Source organism: Stomoxys calcitrans, chromosome 1 (assembly GCF_963082655.1).
Source record: "Stomoxys calcitrans chromosome 1, idStoCalc2.1, whole genome shotgun sequence".
Taxonomy (NCBI): domain Eukaryota; kingdom Metazoa; phylum Arthropoda; class Insecta; order Diptera; family Muscidae; genus Stomoxys; species Stomoxys calcitrans.
In genome coordinates, this window is record NC_081552.1 from 76,067,778 (window position 1) to 76,088,534 (window position 20,757).

General features: G+C 34.4%; 2 protein-coding genes across 2 annotated transcripts in view; one reads left to right on the top strand and one right to left on the bottom strand.

Moving 5' to 3' along the window:
• LOC106082949 (protein hold'em) overlaps window positions 1-20,757 on the top strand; it is a 93,523-nt gene that overhangs the window by 51,036 nt on the left and 21,730 nt on the right. The gene's annotated exons all lie outside the window — the stretch shown is intronic.
• The window catches only part of LOC106082945 (2-(3-amino-3-carboxypropyl)histidine synthase subunit 1), a 35,057-nt gene continuing 15,958 nt past the window's right edge, over window positions 1,659-20,757 (bottom strand). Inside the window, exons 2-3 of the mRNA XM_013245713.2 lie at window positions 2,882-3,684; window positions 1,659-2,809 (exon numbers count right to left, since the gene is read on the bottom strand). Of these exons, the coding sequence (XP_013101167.2) occupies window positions 2,204-2,809; window positions 2,882-3,676 (1,401 nt within the window). The 5' untranslated portion in view covers window positions 3,677-3,684 and the 3' untranslated portion in view covers window positions 1,659-2,203. The remainder of the gene's footprint in view (window positions 2,810-2,881; window positions 3,685-20,757) is intronic.

Genomic DNA, 20,757 nt, shown 5'->3' on the forward strand with positions numbered 1-20,757 from the left:
AATTTTCAGTGTTGTTAAAAATGGTACTTAAAAAGAAACGATTAATTCAAAAATAATACTCGATCAAAAAGGTATGTGGGACAGAGTTGCCACAGTTTGCTTTTCTAGAAACGTAAGACAGCGCAAAGCTCAAGGCACAGTTAGAGATAAATTCAGAAATATTTTGTTTCTTGTTTTACGCCAAAAATGCAATGTTATGCAATGGAAATCCACTTCGAAAAAGAAATATAAATGTCTGTATGGAAATTCACAATTTTTCTAGCAAATTTCATTCACTCAAAACAAATTAAACTTAAATTGTTGTAAGTGATCACAAGTTATGTCCGTAAACAAAGTTAAGCTAAAGAAAATTATAAAAATGATCAGCTGATCTTTCACACAAGTCCATTCAGGCATAGCGTTGCCACTTCATGTTTCATGGGAGCCTTTAAACTTAAAATATTCAATGCTGTTATTTTTGTAGTGGCCACATTTTCATGTGGATGTAAAGATACTCATCAAGTTCCTATAGGTAAGCAAGAGCCGATCATCGCGGGAACATCCCGGCATTGGATAACTAGGAGCAATACACAGTCTGGAATTTTGAGCCCCGATCTGTGCGGTGTTCGTTGCTATCACGAGAATCTTAACTGCGAGCGTCCACAAGTTGCGGATTGTGGAATGCTCAAAGCAAGCGTAACCTATGGATGCACCCGGCAGCTCCCAATTAAACGTCCCGTGTACAGATCAGAGCTCAAAGTTCCAGCCTGTGTGGTGTCCACAGCTTTCTCGTACAGGGAGTATTTTCATTTATATTCTACATAATTTCACAAGTTGTAGATTTTTTTATTGTGCTATTGATTAGTTGGCGGAGTCAATTAACTCACATACTGCCAGGATATCCAGTTAATAAATTGAAATCCATAAAATAGGGTATCCAATTAATGTTCACGAATAAATTAAAATTTCAGGGTATCAAGTCATCGATTGAATAATATCTGTGGACATTTGACAGAACAACATATCTCAAAAAGACCAATTTTACAGGAGAGCGAAAAACACATAAAAAGCATAAAAAACTTTTTGAATCAATGTAAGCAAGTGTAGACAGCTAATAAGATAAAGTACAATAGTAAATTTTGTTTTGTAAAATTTATTTTAAGCAACAAAAATGAAATTAGTGCATCCTATATCGAATTGTTTTTTTGTGAAACTGACATTCAATAAATAAGTAGAAATATATCGAAATATGTTGCTTTGTCAAAAGCACTCTTTATAAAAAAATTTGAGCATACATTGGAATAAGTTATTTTGTAAAAAGGACTTTTTCGAATCTTTTGAAAAACAGCAATTAAATTGATTTATGTTCTTTTGTCGTATGCAATTTCACAAAAAAGCGGAGATATGTTGATTTGACCATTTAGATGACTCTGGAACCAGTAATGGTGAAAAGACCCTGGTAAGACAGAAAGAGCCGTCTCCAAAGATATATTTACAATAAAAAAAAAGTTAAAAAAAACTACCCCAAATTATAGCCCTACAGCCAGTAAAACGAAAATAAACTTATATGCAACTGTAGCAACACTAAACGAATGCAAAACAACGAGGACCCCAAACCGATTCGTCACCAACGAAATCCCAATTTGAAGTCGATATGTAGAAATAGAACAAACTTCGTAATTTTTGGAAGTACATACATTGCTGTTTGTTTAAATTAACTTCCAATTTATTTATCTGGCTAAATAAGCTGGATACTCTCTTTCTCTCTCTTTTCACACCACATACTTCCGCTGTCCATGTAGTGCTAATTAAACAAATCGATATATACGAATGTGCATTATCACTTATATTTTATTTAGCTTGTTTTGCTTCTGGGCAAAAATTAAAAAAACGAAATAACCTAATTATATATTTGATTTTAAATAAAATACATACAAAAATTGTAACTAAAACTTTTTTTGTTTCTAAGGAGTATAAAATGAGAATACCAAAACAAAATAAAATTGTTTGAAAACAGGTGTGTTTAAGCTAGAGATTAAGTCTCCAATAAACATAAGAAATATATATTTACAAAAGCATGATTCATATACCCTCCAATAGGTTAGATCTTATTAAAGCAATAGCGAATCACATTTATATGCTGTGTGGTTTATCAACCCAGTGAGATATAAAAACCAATGGAAGTCTTACGCAAGTTGCAACCGATGCTTCCCCAATAGAATCTCTATCCCTTTTTAAAGTCTAAAATATCATCAATAGCCGCTTGTTTCATCGAATCGCTATCATCTTTCTCCAGTTCGGCTCGAGTACAACGACCACAACAGGCAGCTGAAGGTTTATTTTCACATTCACCCAATGCTGGGGGTTTAAAATTGGGTGTCCAGGGTCCTAAACTACCGCTGGCATAGAAGTCCATAGGGTATGAGTCTTGTTTGGGTGCTTTATTATGTGGTGTATATTCGACATCTTCCAAAACGACGGATAATTCATAGGGGTTCAATAAGGGCTTGGTAAAAGCTGAACCCCAGTCAATGGATAGGCGAGGGCAGGCTATTTGTACAAAAGCATCGATGTCATGGAACAAGTCTAATTTTTGGGGGAATATTTCAGAGAGCAGTATTGTGGTACATTCAAATCCTTTGGCTTTAATGCGTTTTTCTAGGAATTTGTGAACTCTTGCACTACCTTGGCGACCCAATGTGCCCAAAATTATGCCGATTTTCCTGGCATTTTTGGCTTTGTCAATTTCTGAGTAGCGCATTTCTTGCATAACTTTGTGATCGTATTCCTCAATGGTGAATTTTTTCTCATATGGGTCGTATTTGTAGGCCTAAAGAGAGAAGCAAATGTAATGATTATTTAAACACAAAAGACGATTTAGCAAGCTATTCTATCAACATACCTTTATTTTGGGATTTGCTATCATGGCTGATTCCAAATGAAATCTCCCATCTCCCAGGTAAATAATCAGCTTTGTGCTATCAGGCAGCGTGGGAGAGGTGCAGCCCAATATTTCTCCAGGGCTTAAAGGTTTTGCCTGGGGAACAATCACATCATAACCGGCCGCTTTAAGTTCTTGTGAAGCTGCTTGTAATGTTGTCACAAATTGTATGGTACTAACCAAGGCCATCTGTCCATCTTCAGGTTTGAAATTAACTTTTACGGAATCCAAGAAATGCAGGGGATCAATTTTTATGTCTACAAACACATACAAAACTTTAATGCCCTCAGTCTGGTCAACGGGTATTAAACAGCTGTGACCGTAATGTACCAACAATTCAGCTCCCAAGGCTTTGGCAGTATAGTCATCAACACAACAAGCTCCATAAGTCACATCGCCCATTATAACGGTGTCAGCCTGTGTAAATGTTTCGATAATATCACTGATAACCATAGCATACATGAGAAGACCTTCGGGCAATTGCAGGGCAACACGTTTCGCTTTCATCTCCTTGATGCGCCATATTGTCTTGTGTATCTCAAAATTGTAATTTGCCGGTAAGCGATCTATGGCCTTTTGTAGCAAAGGATCATCAAGCAATGCCTGAGGTATGCGATTCAAGCGGGCCTTCGGCTTAAAAACTTTTTTTGGTTTAGCCCTTACTACCACAACATCGGTAGAGGTGTCCGAAATTGCAGAAATTGTTTGTGGCATGGCGCTGGTTATGTCAGCATTTGGTTGGACTATGTCCAACATGATGGTAGCTGTAAGAAACAAAGAAAATTGTTTTGGTTTTTAAATAAACGTTCGATAAATGATTTGAATAGCATTTGGTGCTAGGGTATTATTTCTTGTTATTCTCGTTTAATAGACTACATTTAGCAAGGGAAGACAGATATTACTCCGCTCATTTCAATATTGCAAAATAAGATATAGGCCACACTGCACCTGTCATAAAAAACTTGTTCTTAAATGCGCAACTGTTTCGTGCGTCAAGAAAATAAATAACAACGATCGAACATTTTTATGCAATGGAAAATTAAAGCCATTGAAGAGACACTACACAAAATCAAATTTACCCATGAACATTCCATTAAGGAACGGGGCAAGCTTCTCACATACCAATGAGTGCTGTCCGATTAAAGTTTTTAAGCTCAATGATAAGAGGCCTCCTTTAAATAGCCGAGCCCGAACGGCGTGCCGCAGTGTGATACCTTTTCGGAGAGGTGATCATCAGAAAGCGGTATATTGACGCACTTGAATTTGTTTTCGCCTTTCCCAAAATTTTTATCATCTCCATAACAAACCCAAGTTGAACATTCCAAAATGTAGTAGTCATGTGTTTTGTTAGACGAACTTGCAGTTGAGTTACAATTTCCCGTCAAACTTTTCCAATTGAACCACTACTGACAATAATTGATAACGATTGGCAGGCTGGTCTGTAATAGCTTAGTGAGTGAAAAATAAAGATTATAGCGGAATAATTGCAATAAAAAAAAACTTTATTTTTTTGATGAAAGTTTTGGAAACCCGAGTAAAAAAAATGGATATGGTCAGAGCCAAATATATATGGCATCAGATATAATTGGATACCAAGTTTATATATAATTGGATCTAATGGTATCAATTTAGATCTAATTGTATGCAATTAGATACAATTATATCTCGAATTTGTCCCAGATATAAGTAGATCCAATTGTATAATATAATATCTAATCGGATCTTAAATTTGAAAAAATGCTGTTTTTTGTTCCTTTTACAATTAAATGTTGTTTTTTTAATGAAACTCTTATTTTTTTACAATATCATTTTTTCATGTAAATGTGCTACCTTTACTTTTTGCCGCCAGCTGGGTTTGAAAATGGATGCTCTCGTTTGCTAGTCAGATGCGATACCAACTCAGCAAACCACAAAATATCTCACATTTTTAGAATTAGAATTTTTTTCAGTAAAATGCCTAATACTTTAGGATTACTACTGTGAATATATTATTTGCTATATAATTTAAAATAAAATATAAGCATTTCTACGTTAAAACACTGAAACACCAAAATTTAGTTATTTGTACCGCAAGAAATACATATGTATAGCCCAAGATATAAGCATATCTAAGGACGGATATATTTATATCCAACGCCAGATATAGTTATACATAGCATATCTCTTTGGATATAATTATATATAGCAGATATAATTATATCTGGCCCCATATCCAATTATATCTACTACCAGATATAGTTATGTATAGCATCCGATAATTAAATCCAACTATATCTTATGCGAGATATATTTGGATCTGATCATATCAATTTTTTTACTCGGGAATTTAAAAAGCATTTGATGTTAAGTTATTTATTTTTATTCCGGTTTAGCAAGCGAAGACAGGCACTACGGTGCTCATTTGAATATTGCGAAATTTTATATCTGCATGTAGATCACGCTGCACCTGCCCTAAAAAACTTGTTTTGAAACGCGCAACTGCTTAGTGAGTCAAGGAAATAAATAACAAAGCAATATAATGACGCACTTTGTTCTTTTGTTTTTGCATTTTCACAAAAATTTTGTTATCTTAATTACAAATCCAAGTTCTAAGATTTCAAAATTTTTTCTAGTCATGATTTTTGTTTGACGAACTAGCAGTTGAAACCCCATCAATTATCGCCAAACATTACCAATTGAACCACTCACTATCAACATCTGATAACGATTGGGAGGCTGGTTTATATTTGCTTAATGAGTGAAAAAAAATTATACGAATTAAGATGATATTGCAATAGAAAACCTTTTTCTAATGAAAGTTGCTGGAAATTTCAGTATAAGCATTTTGATGCACGATGCTAAGAAAAACAATCATAATGAGGCAAACTGATCCACGTCTTTTTTATGAAACTTTGACTCATAGATGTTGGTTACCGAACGTTAAGTTAATTTTCACCAGATCTTCAGGTTAAAGAGTGCTAATTAACATTGACATAGACGATTAAGCGCCCCAGTAAAAGATGTGGTAGCGAATGAGACGAGGTGTCTACTTAGTTCTTATGTAGACCGCAGGAGATAAAGATCCTCCCAGTGAGAAGCCACAATGATATGTTATTTCAGCTGTATTTTCTTGGTTGCTATCACGGCAGCCATTTTAATCACAATTCGGGGCCACCATTGCTCAAAGATTAGCATGTCATTCTTTGACGCTGACTGTGGTTGATTACTTCCAGTTGTTTTTGTTGCTGTAGGTGAGCAAGCTGGTTCCGGTCTAAAGGACCAGCCTGTGTGGTTTACCTTAGGTGATTAGCTATGATTAGCTATAAAAAGGAGGTTCCTTATCATTCAACTTAAATTTGAATTGGTATGTGAGAAATTTACATTTGCAGAAAATTAAGAGCCCCAATAGCGAATTGGTGCAGAATGCTGCTCTTCGAACTGAGGCGGGAGGTCTCATGTGGACCACAAGATACACAATTATATGTTATTGTATCTGTTTCTTTATTGACTACTATCGCAGCAGTATTTCATATCAATATCTTGTGTAAGGGGTCAGGTTAGATTTTCAGAGTCTAAATACCATCCACGAGGAAATTGTAGTAGAAGCAGTGAGCAGCTAGTTCTGGCTCAATTTAACAGGATCTGTGAAGCAAATTAATGATGAAGACAGAACAAACAGTTACAACAACAGCAACTGAGTATAAACGACAATTGAATAGCTTTCTGAAAAGCCCAGGCGTTCATCATAGGCTTACATGCTAACCTTTCCACTACGGTGATCTTATTCTGTTATTTTTCTACTTAAACCTTATCTTAGGGAGCAGTGGGGATATTTTTGTCATATCAATGAGAGCTATCCGGCTTAAGTTGTAGCTTAAAGATTAAGGACCTTTCTTTTAAAGCCGAGTCTATACGGTATGCCACAGAACGACTCACAATTTGTTGAGAATTGAAATACGGAAGAAGTCCTCACATATGTCAGTCCCGGCACGTTGGAACTTTGAGCTTTGATTTGTGTGGTGTTCATCATCTTGAGAAGCATTGCTGAGAGCTACCGAGCGCTTCCACAGGTTGCGGATAATGGAATACACCTTAGGAGTAACTGCAACTGCAATCGCGGACAATCTCTAGTGGAGAGTCTCGGTGAATGGCTGGGAGGCATCGGCTCTTGCTTAAATCCTGGGTGCCTGTGATACTCTATATAACAAGTCGACAATAACCTTTGGATACAACAACAACAAATGTCAGCAACATTAGTGAGCGAATAACAACCGATTTAAATTTTTTTATTTTTTCCCCAGGTATCAAAACTCATATGTCAGCGTCATATGCGAACATGCTAATCTCTGCATTGTATATTCTTAGAGTAAAATTTGTTGATCCCGTTCGAGTATTCGATATGTGTGTGAAGATAAATTCCGAATTTAACTAGCAGAGACACAAACCGCTTTGTTAACAGAGTGCGAGAGAGAGTAACAGAAGTATTAACAGAGATCCACTGAGGGGTTAGCAGAGCTCTGTAAATACTTAACAGAACCAAAAAACAAGAGAAATTAATTAAATTTATTACTTTTTATCAATTTTTGCAAATATTTGTAAAAAAAAAGTAAAACCATAACAAAATTTGGAGTAAAATATCAATGCTTTGAATCAAAAACACCAAATTAAAAATATCTATTACCGTAGTACTGAGAAAAATGAAAAATTTATAAAAAAAATATTCTGGGCAGGATTATGACCAATGGTCCTGGAGGACATCTAAGAATTCTACAAGGTACTACCATACATCGTTGGAAAGGTCACGATAGGAGCTTTCCAAAACATGTCCTTATTCGAAAATCGAGCAGTTGGTTTTTTCAAATTCCTGTCTTTTTTTAAGAATTTCTCGAAAAAAAATCTGGACAGGATTATGGCCAACGCTCCTGAAGGACATCTAAGAATTCTACAAGGTACTACCATACATCGTTGGAAAGGTGACGATGTGTGCTTTCCAAAACATGTCTTTATTCGAAAATCGAGCAGTTGGTTTTTTCAAATTCCTGTCTTTTTTAAAAAAATTTTCAAAAAAAATTCTGGAAAGGATTATGGCCAACGCTCCTGGAGGACATCTAAGAATTTACAAGGTACTACCATACATCGTTGGAAAGGTGACGATGTGTGCTTTCCAAAACATGTCTTTATTCGAAAATCGAGCAGTTGGTTTTTTCAAATTCCTGTCTTTTTTAAAAAAATTCTGGAAAAAAATCGGGACAGGATAATGTCCAATGCTCCTGGAGGACATCTAAGAATTCTACAAGGTACTACCATACATCGTTGGAAAGGTGACGATGTGTGCTTTCCAAAACATGTCTTTATTCGAAAATCGAGCAGTTGGTTTTTTCAAATTCCTGTCTTTTTTAAAAAAATTCTCAAAAAAAAATCTGGACAGGATAATGGCCAATGCTCCTGGAGGACATCTAAGAATTCTACAAGGTACTACCATACATCGTTGGAAAGGTGACGATGTGTGCTTTTCAAAACATGCCCTTATTCGAAAATCGAGCAGTTGGTTTTTTCAAATTCCTGTCTTTTTTAAAAAAATTCTCAAAAAAAAATCTGGACAGGATAATGGCCAATGCTCCTGGAGGACATCTAAGAATTCTACAAGGTACTACCATACATCGTTGGAAAGGTGACGATGTGTGCTTTCCAAAACATGCCCTTATTCGAAAATCGAGCAGTTGGTTTTTTCAAATTCCTGTCTTTTTTAAAAAAATTCTCAAAAAAAATCTGGACAGGATAATGGCCAATGCTCCTGGAGGACATCTAAGAATTCTACAAGGTACTACCATACATCGTTGGAAAGGTGACGATGTGTGCTTTTCAAAACATGCCCTTATTCGAAAATCGAGCAGTTGGTTTTTTCAAATTCCTGTCTTTTTTAAAAAAATTCTCAAAAAAATTCTTGAAAGGATTATGGCCAACGCTCCTGGAGGACATCTAAGAATTCTACAAGGTACTACCATACATCGTTGGAAAGGTGACGATGTGTGCTTTTCAAAACATGCCCTTATTCGAAAATCGAGCAGTTGGTTTTTTCAAATTCCTGTCTTTTTTAAAAAAATTCTCAAAAAAAAATCTGGACAGGATAATGGCCAATGCTCCTGGAGGATATCTAAGAATTCTACAAGGTACTACCATACATCGTTGGAAAGGTGACGATGTATGCTTTTCAAAACATGCCCTTATTCGAAAATCGAGCAGTTGGTTTTTTCAAATTCCTGTCTTTTTTAAAAAAATTCTCAAAAAAATTCTTGAAAGGATTATGGCCAACGCTCCTGGAGGACATCTAAGAATTCTACAAGGTACTACCATACATCGTTGGAAAGGTGACGATGTGTGCTTTTCAAAACATGCCCTTATTCGAAAATCGAGCAGTTGGTTTTTTCAAATTCCTGTCTTTTTTAAAAAAATTTTCAAAAAAATTCTGGAAAGGATTATGGCCAACGCTCCTGGAGGACATCTAAGAATTCTACAAGGTACTACCATACATCGTTGGAAAGGTGACGATGTGTGCTTTCCAAAACATGTCCTTATTCGAAAATCGAGCAGTTGGTTTTTTCAAATTCCTGTCTTTTTTAAAAAAATTTTCAAAAAAATTCTGGAAAGGATTATGGCCAACGCTCCTGGAGGACATCTAAGAATTCTACAAGGTACTACCATACATCGTTGGAAAGGTGACGATGTGTGCTTTCCAAAACATGCCCTTATTCGAAAATCGAGCAGTTGGTTTTTTCAAATTCCTGTCTTTTTTAAAAAAATTGTCTAGAAAAATTATCTGGACAGGATAATGTCCAATGCTCCTGGAGAACATCTAAGAATTCTACAAGGTACTACCATACATCGTTGGAAAGGTGACGATGTGTGCTTTCCAAAACATGCCCTTATTCGAAAATCGAGCAGTTGGTTTTTTCAAATTCCTGTCTTTTTTAAAAAAATTCTCAAAAAAAATCTGGACAGGATAATGGCCAATGCTCCTGGAGGACATCTAAGAATTCTACAAGGTACTACCATACATCGTTGGAAAGGTGACGATGTGTGCTTTCCAAAACATGCCCTTATTCGAAAATCGAGCAGTTGGTTTTTTCAAATTCCTGTCTTTTTTAAAAAAATTCTCAAAAAAAAATCTGGACAGGATAATGGCCAATGCTCCTGGAGGATATCTAAGAATTCTACAAGGTACTACCATACATCGTTGGAAAGGTGACGATGTGTGCTTTTCAAAACATGCCCTTATTCGAAAATCGAGCAGTTGGTTTTTTCAAATTCCTGTCTTTTTTAAAAAAATTCTCAAAAAAATTCTTGAAAGGATAATGGCCAATGCTCCTGGAGGACATCTAAGAATTCTACAAGGTACTACCATACATCGTTGGAAAGGTGACGATGTGTGCTTTCCAAAACATGTCTTTATTCGAAAATCGAGCAGTTGGTTTTTTCAAATTCCTGTCTATTTTAAAAAAATTTTCAAAAAAAATTCTGGAAAGGATTATGGCCAACGCTCCTGGAGGACATCTAAGAATTCTACAAGGTACTACCATACATCGTTGGAAAGGTGACGATGTGTGCTTTTCAAAACATGTCTTTATTCGAAAATCGAGCAGTTGGTTTTTTCAAATTCCTGTCTTTTTTAAAAAAATTCTGGAAAAAAATCGGGACAGGATAATGTCCAATGCTCCTGGAGGACATCTAAGAATTCTACAAGGTACTACCATACATCGTTGGAAAGGTGACGATGTGTGCTTTCCAAAACATGTCTTTATTCGAAAATCGAGCAAATTCCTGTCTTTTTTAAAAAAATTCTCAAAAAAAAATCTGGACAGGATAATGGCCAATGCTCCTGGAGGACATCTAAGAATTCTACAAGGTACTACCATACATCGTTGGAAAGGTGACGATGTGTGCTTTCCAAAACATGTCTTTATTCGAAAATCGAGCAGTTGGTTTTTTCAAATTCCTGTCTTTTTTAAAAAAATTCTCAAAAAAAATCTGGACAGGATAATGGCCAATGCTCCTGGAGGACATCTAAGAATTCTACAAGGTACTACCATACATCGTTGGAAAGGTGACGATGTGTGCTTTCCAAAACATGTCTTTATTCGAAAATCGAGCAGTTGGTTTTTTCAAATTCCTGTCTTTTTTAAAAAAATTCTCAAAAAAATTCTTGAAAGGATTATGGCCAACGCTCCTGGAGGACATCTAAGAATTCTACAAGGTACTACCATACATCGTTGGAAAGGTGACGATGTGTGCTTTCCAAAACATGTCTCCATTCGAAAATCGAACAGTTGGTTTTTTCAAATTCCTGCCCTTTTTGAAAATGTATCGAAAAAAAATTTGTTTGAGAGAGAATGTGGTTGTCTAGCCGTTCTGTTGTGTACTCTATGTCGCTCTTTTCAGTTACAAACATTGAATGTTAGAGCTTTCTGTAAAAATGTTAATTACATATAATCATATACATGGGAATGTATACTTTTCAACTCTATAAAATAATTTATAAGTTTTCCCATAGAGGTCGCTTGTGTTATTAGCGTACTCGCATATAGCGTCTGCGCTGTTTACTTTTTCCACTTCTGTTCCAAGCTTTTTTGAACATAGTGTGAGGTGTCTATATATTACTTTATCTAAAATGTAGAATTAATAACAAAGTTGTATCTTATATTTTTTTATTGTTTGATAAAATGCTCTAGAATGTAAACCTTTTAAACTTAACAAAAATTTTTTTATTAAAAGTTTTTATAAAAGCTCAGTCTTTCATGTTTAAAACTTAATGAATAGTAGATTTTTAAATGTTGGTCTCTTACAAAATATGTAAAACAAATTGTTATGAAAGTACATAGTTTTAAGCTTTAAAAGACTTTCTCATTCAAAACAAAAAAATATATAATTTATATTCGGAAATTAAAGAAAGAAAAAATTAAAAATGTATGTGTGTTTATTTTGGTATGCTTTGCAAAACAGGTTTTTTTGGTTTACTATGCAAACCAATTTTTTATAAAAGTTCAGTCTTTCATGTTTAAAACTTAATTAATAGTAGATTTATAGATTTTGGTTTTTCACAAAAAAATTAAAGCATATTGTTATGTTCCAATTTTGGTTTGCTTTGGTTTATTTTATAAGATTTCCGTCTTTCATGGTTTAAACTTAAAATATAATTTTTTTATAAAAGTTCAGTCTTTCATGGTTAAAACTTGATAAGTAGTAGATTTCTAACTTTTGGTGTTGGAGTTTTTCATAAAAAATGCAACAACCATTTTTTGCGTTAAACACAAATTTCACAAGGGTGTGTAAGCACTCGTGCGTACCTATTTGTATGTACATACTCGTATATAGAAGAGCACATTATGGGCGAAAATTCATGTAACTATCAAGAAAGGGTAAATTTCAGAATTTGGTTGTTAAAATTAAATTTGTTTATAAGTTGTTTAAAAAAATGGAATTCATAGTTGTCATAATAATTACTGAAGATTTTATAATTATTTCTGTTAATGAATTTACGTAGGGAATAATTTTTGTGATAGTTTGAGAGCATGTTTCTTATTAATGTGCATTTGAATTCCAAAAAATTAATATTTGCATATATTTTATAATAAAATATTAGTGTTTCAAAAATTAAGTAGTTCAATTTAATAAAGAAGCTCAAGTATATATTAAGTAGCCATAAAATTATCCAAAAAAAAAAAAACGAATTAAAGAAAAATGGAACCAAAGTATTTAAAAGCCTCTAAATAACAGCTGCAAATTCAGTTTTATGTGTCAATTGTTTAAGAGTCAAAACTAAGCATATCAAATAAAACATATATTAAATGAATCGATGCATGTTAAATGTGTTAAAGATTAGGCTTAAAGCTTGCCAAATACAACCATATCGGAAGAAAAACATGTTTGGGAGCTTTATATACACTAGAACCGATTTTCCAAGATAAATAGCGCTCGTGCCAATGGGAGTTATGTGAGCCAATAAGTAACATGTGCAAAATTTGGTGACAATCTGATAAAAAATGCGACACGTACTTTAATAACAAAAACACATTGACAGACAGACAAACAAAAAATGGCAGACGGATGGACAAACAGACGGTCAAAAGGACGGACTAATAAACGTACAATCGGACTGACATGACCTGATGTAATATATACACAAGGTCATAATACCCTTTAGCACAGTAGAGGTGAAAAGTATCGTGAAAACCCAAAGTTTTAAAATGTTGCGCGCATTTCAGCATGAAAAACTCCTAGAAAAATGATTAAATGTTTAAATTGATTAAATTGTTAGTACGTAAAAAAAACACACAGAAGCTTTGGACTTAAATTGAACGAAATAGCGGCAATTCACCCTTAATATATATGTCGTACTCAATTTTCGTGTACGACTGAGCGAAGTGTATGTCCATATTTTTCAGCATTATGTTCAAAATCGGGGTGATTATTTTAAATAATACCGGAATGATATAAAGTGGAATATTCGGCATTGTTGTCAAATATTCGATTCTACATACATAGAAATGGGCGATAGGTAAAAACCCAAAAGGAATTTACCCGGTAAATTGGATAAATACCCGGGTATTTACCCATTTATACCCAAAATCTGGGTATTTATAATTTTGCAGATATCTTGGGTATAACAAAATTTTCCAAACAATTTTGTATTCTTTGTTTATACACCCGACCTTCTAATCCCACAAAATCGGATTTTAGTTATATATAGCCGCTATATAGACCGATCTCCAAACTTAAAGTTTTGAGCCAATAAATTGGTAATTTTTTATCCGATTGCGATGAAATTTGACACAGTGAGTTCTTGTAGACCCCTACCCATTTCTGTGAAGTGTGGTTCAGAATGGACTATATTTGGATATAGCTGCCCTATAGAATGATCGCCCGATATCCCGATATAGGGTATTGCAGCCATAAAAGATACAGTTATTACGCGAATTCGATGAAATTTGTAGGGGTTTACCAGAAAACATTGCACCAAATTTCATCGAATACGTATAATAACTGTATGGCTGCAATACCTTATGGTATTGCTGCAATACCTTTTATGGCTGCAATACCTTATATCGGGATATCGGGCGATCAGTCTATAGGGCAGCTATATCCAAATACAGTCCATTCTGAACCACACTTCACAGAAATGGGTAGGGGTCTACAAGAACTCACTGTGTCAAATTTCATCGCAATCGGATAAAAAAAATTACCAATTTATTGCCTCAAGACTTTAAATCTGGAGATCGGTCTATAGAGCGGCTATATATAGCTAAAATCCGATTTTATGGGATCAGAAGGTCGGGTTTATTAACATACAAAATCATCAAAAATTGTTTGGAACTGTTGTTATGCCCAAGATATCTGCAAAATTATAAATTTCCAAAAAATTGGTATTTTCCCAATAAATACCCAAGCGTTGGGTATTCACCTGGTAGAAACCCATCTCAAGATATACATAAAAAAGTTTGATTATATTCAAATACTTATAGTGCCTAATATTTCGATGTTGCAGCGGAACAGAATTGACATGTCTCAAAGTTGTCTTCATTTTTATAATAAAAACGAAAGCAACCGCCGCAGATCGGACGATCGCATGATTTGCAGAGATTTTCATCACAATAGGACCCGCAATGAAGACATACTTTTGTCATGTCATCTGCACTCTCTAGCAGTACTTTTTTTATTAGGCCTCTGTAAATATTTGGGTCTTCTATGTCTTCTAGGTTTTTTTTGTTTAAAATTGCTTCGGCAAACTGGCACACATAAATTCCGCAATTAAAATTGTCTTTTTGACGACCATGTTTTATTTGCTTTGGCTTATATTCTAAAGCGTTTGTGTGTTTTTTGAAAGTCTTTAAAAATTTTTCAACATCAGAAAAATCTTCCCCTAGGGGGTTTAAGTAGGAGAATGTCTTATCAACTGTGTCGACATATACAAGAGTAAAATGGCCTGGTTCAAATACGGGAATTAACAAAATGTCGAAGTTTTGCAGAGGTATCTGTATATTTGAATTCTGTGCAATAAAAATATCTCTGCCTATTTCACAGCAAGTGGAAAAGGCTTTTTTCGCTGAATTTTTTATTAATATTTCTATATATATATCAATTAAGTTGCTATATAACTCCTTTTTTTTATTTAAAGATTCTAATTCTATGAAATCTATAGTTGGCGCGTCTATTAATTCCGATTGCACGCTCGAATGAACATTTTGAAATTTAAGGGCTATATAGCGTTTGTCAAATTTGCGTGGTAAATTCTTAAAAGTTGACAAGATTTTTTCCAATTTCATTTGGCTGGTGATTTGTGACTGTACTTTTTTCGGAGTCCTCTTCCAAGTTTCTTCCTCCATTTTTAGGTTGCAAGCAACTGGTTCTGAAGTGTCACTAATTAGTGTTGAAAGAGCATCTTCAGCTTCAACTAGACGAGCTTGCATATAATTTATAGACAACCTTACATAGTCGGCAGGTTTTATGTTGCGCCTTCCATCCAATGTGATGTTTTTTTTTAATATTGAAGTAACCCTCGACCGGACTATTGGAAATTCTTGTGTTTATATTATCTACAAATACGCCGACAATGTTTGTCCACAATGGAGTATATGGAACATATTTTTTTAGGATAACGTTTGCAAATTCTTCGGAATAAAAACTGTTTGTATTGGTGGCGCTTTTTACTTCGGACTGAACTTTTTGAAATAATTTTGAACCCTCATGGAAAAACGGACTATTCTTGTAGGTCGAGGTAAAAACAGACGTGGCAACGGACATGTGTTCTTCTTCCCAATTGTCATACGGTTCACCATCTACAAAATTTTTAAGGTTATCTATAGAGTATATCACATCGTCTGTTTCGGTTGGACTCAAAAGTACAACCAAAAAGCACCTTAGCCAAATGAAAAAGTCATCAATTTTTGAAATATTAATGGCCTTCCACACCTGCAGTTTATAGAAACTTGCAATTTCTTTGTCTTTTTGAAAAGCTTTTATGTCTTTTTCCACAATCCTAATAAAATGGGCGCAACATAGTTGTATAACGATAAACTTTGGATATTCATTTTTCTTGCATAAATAAAAGCATTGATCTATATAACCTTCAAGGGTTACACAGTTCCATGCCTTCAATATTGCATTAATTAGAACAGTGCTCCAATCTGTGCAAACACGTTTGCATATTGGCCATTTAAGCTTATTTGCAGCACAAAAAGTCTCTAAAGACATTAGAAAACGCGCGACACAGTTTGCATAGTGGCTGCATAAAAATCCTTCGGCCACTGGAAGCAACGTACCTCTCTTTTTCGGACCAGCATCGAGGTGAGCCACGAGAGAATACAAAAATACTCTTTTTGACTCGGGCTCATACTTTCTCATAATGCTCCCAGTGGCATCAAAAAATAAAGTGTTGTGGCTAAGTTTCAGTAAAGCAAAATTTTTGGCTTGGAGAATTTCTATTGGCCGTTTGGAAATTAAATAAATTTCTTGTGGGAGCGCTACTTTTTGTATATATGTACGCCAATTTTTGTCTAAATACATTTTGCAAATATCGATGTGGCTGTCAGCATCTCTATCAATTGACCGCACTTGCTCAAATTTTATTCTTCTAGCTGCATCTTTCGATACGACTCCTTGGTCATTCCCTAGTGCCTTTAAATGCTTTGATTGCTTTATGAGTAATTTGTCTCGCCAGTTTGTTGGCCGCAGATATTTAATATGTTGTTTTGCTAACAATCTGCGAACTCCTCTGAGTTGATGTTTTTTGGCAGTTTTGGGGTGAGTGATTTCTAAACTGGAAGCGTACACAGTAATGATGCTATCGAAATCAATTACAAATTTATACGCCCCGCAACCACTTAAATAATACATACATTTGGCATAAAGGACTATTTTTTTTTGTGGAATTTATTGGGCAGACATTATTAAAAATTCCAAATTTGGTCCTGAGAAGATCTTGCATGAAATTTAAATACATTTTTCGATTTTCTCTACTTCTTAATAAAAAGAGTTCTTCCTCTTTAGAGAATTTAATGTCACAATCTATTTTCTTGTACTTACATACACTTTGTTTGAAACCTTCAACTTCTGGAGATACAATTGTGGGTCGTTTGGTCGGCAATTTTGAAATTAAAATTTTTTTTCTTAATACATTGTATTCTTCTATAAGAGAATCGGAATCATTACTAACATTAATGGTGCAATTATGCGAAATATTTTTGTTTCTTGTTGAGCAAAAGTCAATATTTTCATAAAAAGAATTTGTTGAATTAACTGTTTTTAACAAATAAGTTTTGGGTGTTGAAGTAGTTTTTCTGGCGTCATTTTCAACATCTTCATTCTCATTAATATTTCCTATTTCTTCGCTACCCAAAGGTTTTTCTCCTGACAAGACACATTCATTGTTACTTGGAAGATCCATTTGGTTTGTGCAACCAATATTTATTGATTGATTTTGAAAAGAACTTCTTCCTGAACATGTGCACTTTTCTGGGAATAAAATGTAGTCATTTTCTTGGTCCAAATTCAAGTATGTATTTTCAAAACTGTCGTCCCCTGACAGAACCGAATATCTGTTATGGTCTTGAGTATCAGCTGGGTCGTCGCTTTCAATTTCCAAAATCGATAACATTGTGGAAAATTGTTCCAGAATTCCCTTTTTTTCACAGTATTCTCTAGCATTTTCTGTAATATCTTTAAGACTTGAACAAGTTGAGTCCTACGAATACACAAATAGTAAAGTATAACTTATTAGCATATATATGTTGTTAAATATAAAATTTTCAAAGGGCTGCAGTATAACAATTAAAGTGGCGTTAAGGTCGTCCTGACCGAATCTTAAATCATATGCTTTGTATCAACAACATTTTCGGAGGATAACTTTAAATAGTTTTACCCAATTCTAGGCTAATTCAAAAAGTGTGAAAACAAAATTAATTGATATACACAATTTAACACAACTTAGAAAGTTTATAGCAAATCGTAATAACATATCAAATAACAGAATGGAGAGAGATTTATAATTTTCAAAGGTTCAAGAAAAGGATTGAAGTCTTAACAAAATTCGATTTGTTCTAAGTGGAATTTTGAGATAAACTTACCTCCCCCTTTGAGAAAATCTGACAAAAACAATAACATTGATTATTTACGTGCAGCAATTGCAATTGGTTGTTAGCAGTGTTACTGTTGTGCAAGATTTGAGCCAAAGTTGACTTTTTTCGATTATGTTGCTTTTGTGCCAACGTTTTATCGTCTCACAATATGCCACACTTATTAGGGTTTTTGTGTACAACTCCACTCCTGTGTTCATTTACATCTTCATGGTACAGTCCCTTCGTCAATCCGAGTCTATAGCATTAACATATTGGTTTAACTTTACTTAATTTTATAATCTGTTGGTTTTAGGAGCTGTAGCATTCAAATTGGTGGACTGGTTAAAAAATTTTTATAAAATTTTTGATTTAAATTATCTTTTACCGGTCATTTTGACCGGCTTATCCTTTCTTGTGTTTTGCGTGCAAACAAAATAATTTTACTCACGCATACATTTCTAAAAAACTGTGACCACCGTTTCTCTAAATACTTAAAAGTAAACTCGGAAAAGAAAATCTAATTCAGGAATTCTGTTCTACTAACAAAATCCCTAATTACTTTCCATAACACGCTCCTCTAAGTCTGGTATTGTGGCGTCACTTAAGTACCGGTGTCTGTTAGCCACGAAAGGCGGGTAATAAATAATAACTTTTCAAAATGTCTGCTAAATAATTTAAGGCACTCGACAAACGTCCCAGGTCAAAAAAGCACAAAAAGATGCTTTTTTGCTTGAATAAACTGTACATAAAAAGCTCTAGCAATTGTATTGCACGTACATTCCATTTTCTGCGCTGACAGCTCAGATAGAGAGAGAAATGTTTAAATTGTTGGCAGACGAGAAGAAGCAATCGTCGAAAGAACCAATAAACATTAAGCAGAGAAAGCAATTTTGAGAACATTGCTCTCGCTGCATCCAGAAAGTAATTTTACTCTGTCTCTTTGCTTCTGAGAGATCACGCAATGTGCGTAATGTTGGTGTCAAAGCCATAGCTTCATTGTTATGGGCGCACACACGCACGCATTTCCACATTATTTCTTATGCTGCGGGCATCTGTTACACGTACACACAACATATTCAAGCGGCATAGAAAAATAAAGTGAAACATATGTGTGTGCTAGAGAACAGCAGCATGCAACCACAAAAATAAATGCCAATAAACATGAAGAGAATGGCTCGCTTTTAGCTCTGACTGCGAAAAAGAAACAAGCAACGTAACAGCAAAAGCAACCAAAAAATCAGAATAACTTTACTTAAATTCCTAAGCACGCAGTTTAAGCTATTACACACTAGCAAAGCAACATGAATCGATTTCAATTGCTTAACTGTCAGCATTTTGTTTTTTTTTTTTTTTTTTGTATTTTTTTGCTTTAACTTTAAATTTTTCCTTAGGCTTTCCATAGTCCAGTAACTAAACTTCTATTGTAGACCTCAAGGGGACTTTTTTATAGGGAATTTTGACCACTATCCAGCAAAAAATTTTTAAAATTGGTCCAAAAACCAAGCCTAATCTACCAACTTAAGGGGGGATGACCACCTAGGGCCTTGAAATTTTGCACATGATCTCGCTAACATCTTACCTGTAACCATTAAAAATTTCAGTGAGATATCTTTAAACTTTAATGAACGGTAGATTTTTTACTATTTTTTCGATTTTATTCTACTCTGCGGTGGTGGGCAAAGCAAAACCATTGCATCTAATCCTGGACATTCTCCTCTTCAAATCATCAAACTATTTATCGACCTTTTGTTAGATTATAACATGAGACCACCCACTTTTTCATTTTTCTTCACAACCAAATAAAATTGTGTAAGACATTTTGTCCAGATGATTATTACAATACATACGGTATATTTAAACAATCCATACAGCTTCAATTTCATTTGTCTATTTCCGACAAAATTGTGTAGAGTTTTAATATAATGAAAGTTATTAATTTTTTTAATAAAGTCTTCGTATAAAACACTTTTTTCAATATTTAAAAAATCTTTTATAGAAACGTTTTTTTTTCTCTTTTAAATCCATATAAAATAGTTTCGCACTAAGGCGGAAAAGTGTTTTTTTGTTTTGCTCCATAATGAAACCTCACTTGACAAATGCTTTCACTACAATGATTCTATTTTTTGTAACAACACCTACGTTGCACAGGAATAACGCATGTTGCAGTTCAAAGAATCTAATGGTGCTTCATTTCGATGAATAAACTGTACCATCCGTGTAGCAGCTTTTGCAATTGGAGCGCTGAAAAAGAAATTTGCTACGCTCCAACATTTCTCCATGTTCTGCACTGACAGATCAGAGAGAGAGAGAGAGAGAGAGAAAGAGTTGTTTTGATTGATTGAGCATTGTCGAACGATAACCAATAAACATTTAGCAGACAGAGAGTAATTTAGCACTCTCACTGCGCGCGAGAAAGCGGCGTAGAAAAATTATGTGAAACGTATGTGTGTGCCAGAGAACAGCAGCATGCCACCACAAAAATAAATGCTCATAATAATCTTGTGGAGGATGGCACGCTGTTACCTATGACTACGAAAAAGAAACAAGCAACGTAACAGCAAAAGCAACCAAAAAATCAGAATAACTTTACTTAAATTCCTAAGCACGCAGTTTAAGCTATTACACACTAGCAAAGCAACATGAATCGATTTCAATTGCTTAACTGTCCGCATTTTGTTTTTTTTTTTTTTGTATTTTTTTGCTTTAACTTTAAATTTTTCCTTAGGCTTTCCATAGTCCAGTAACTAAACT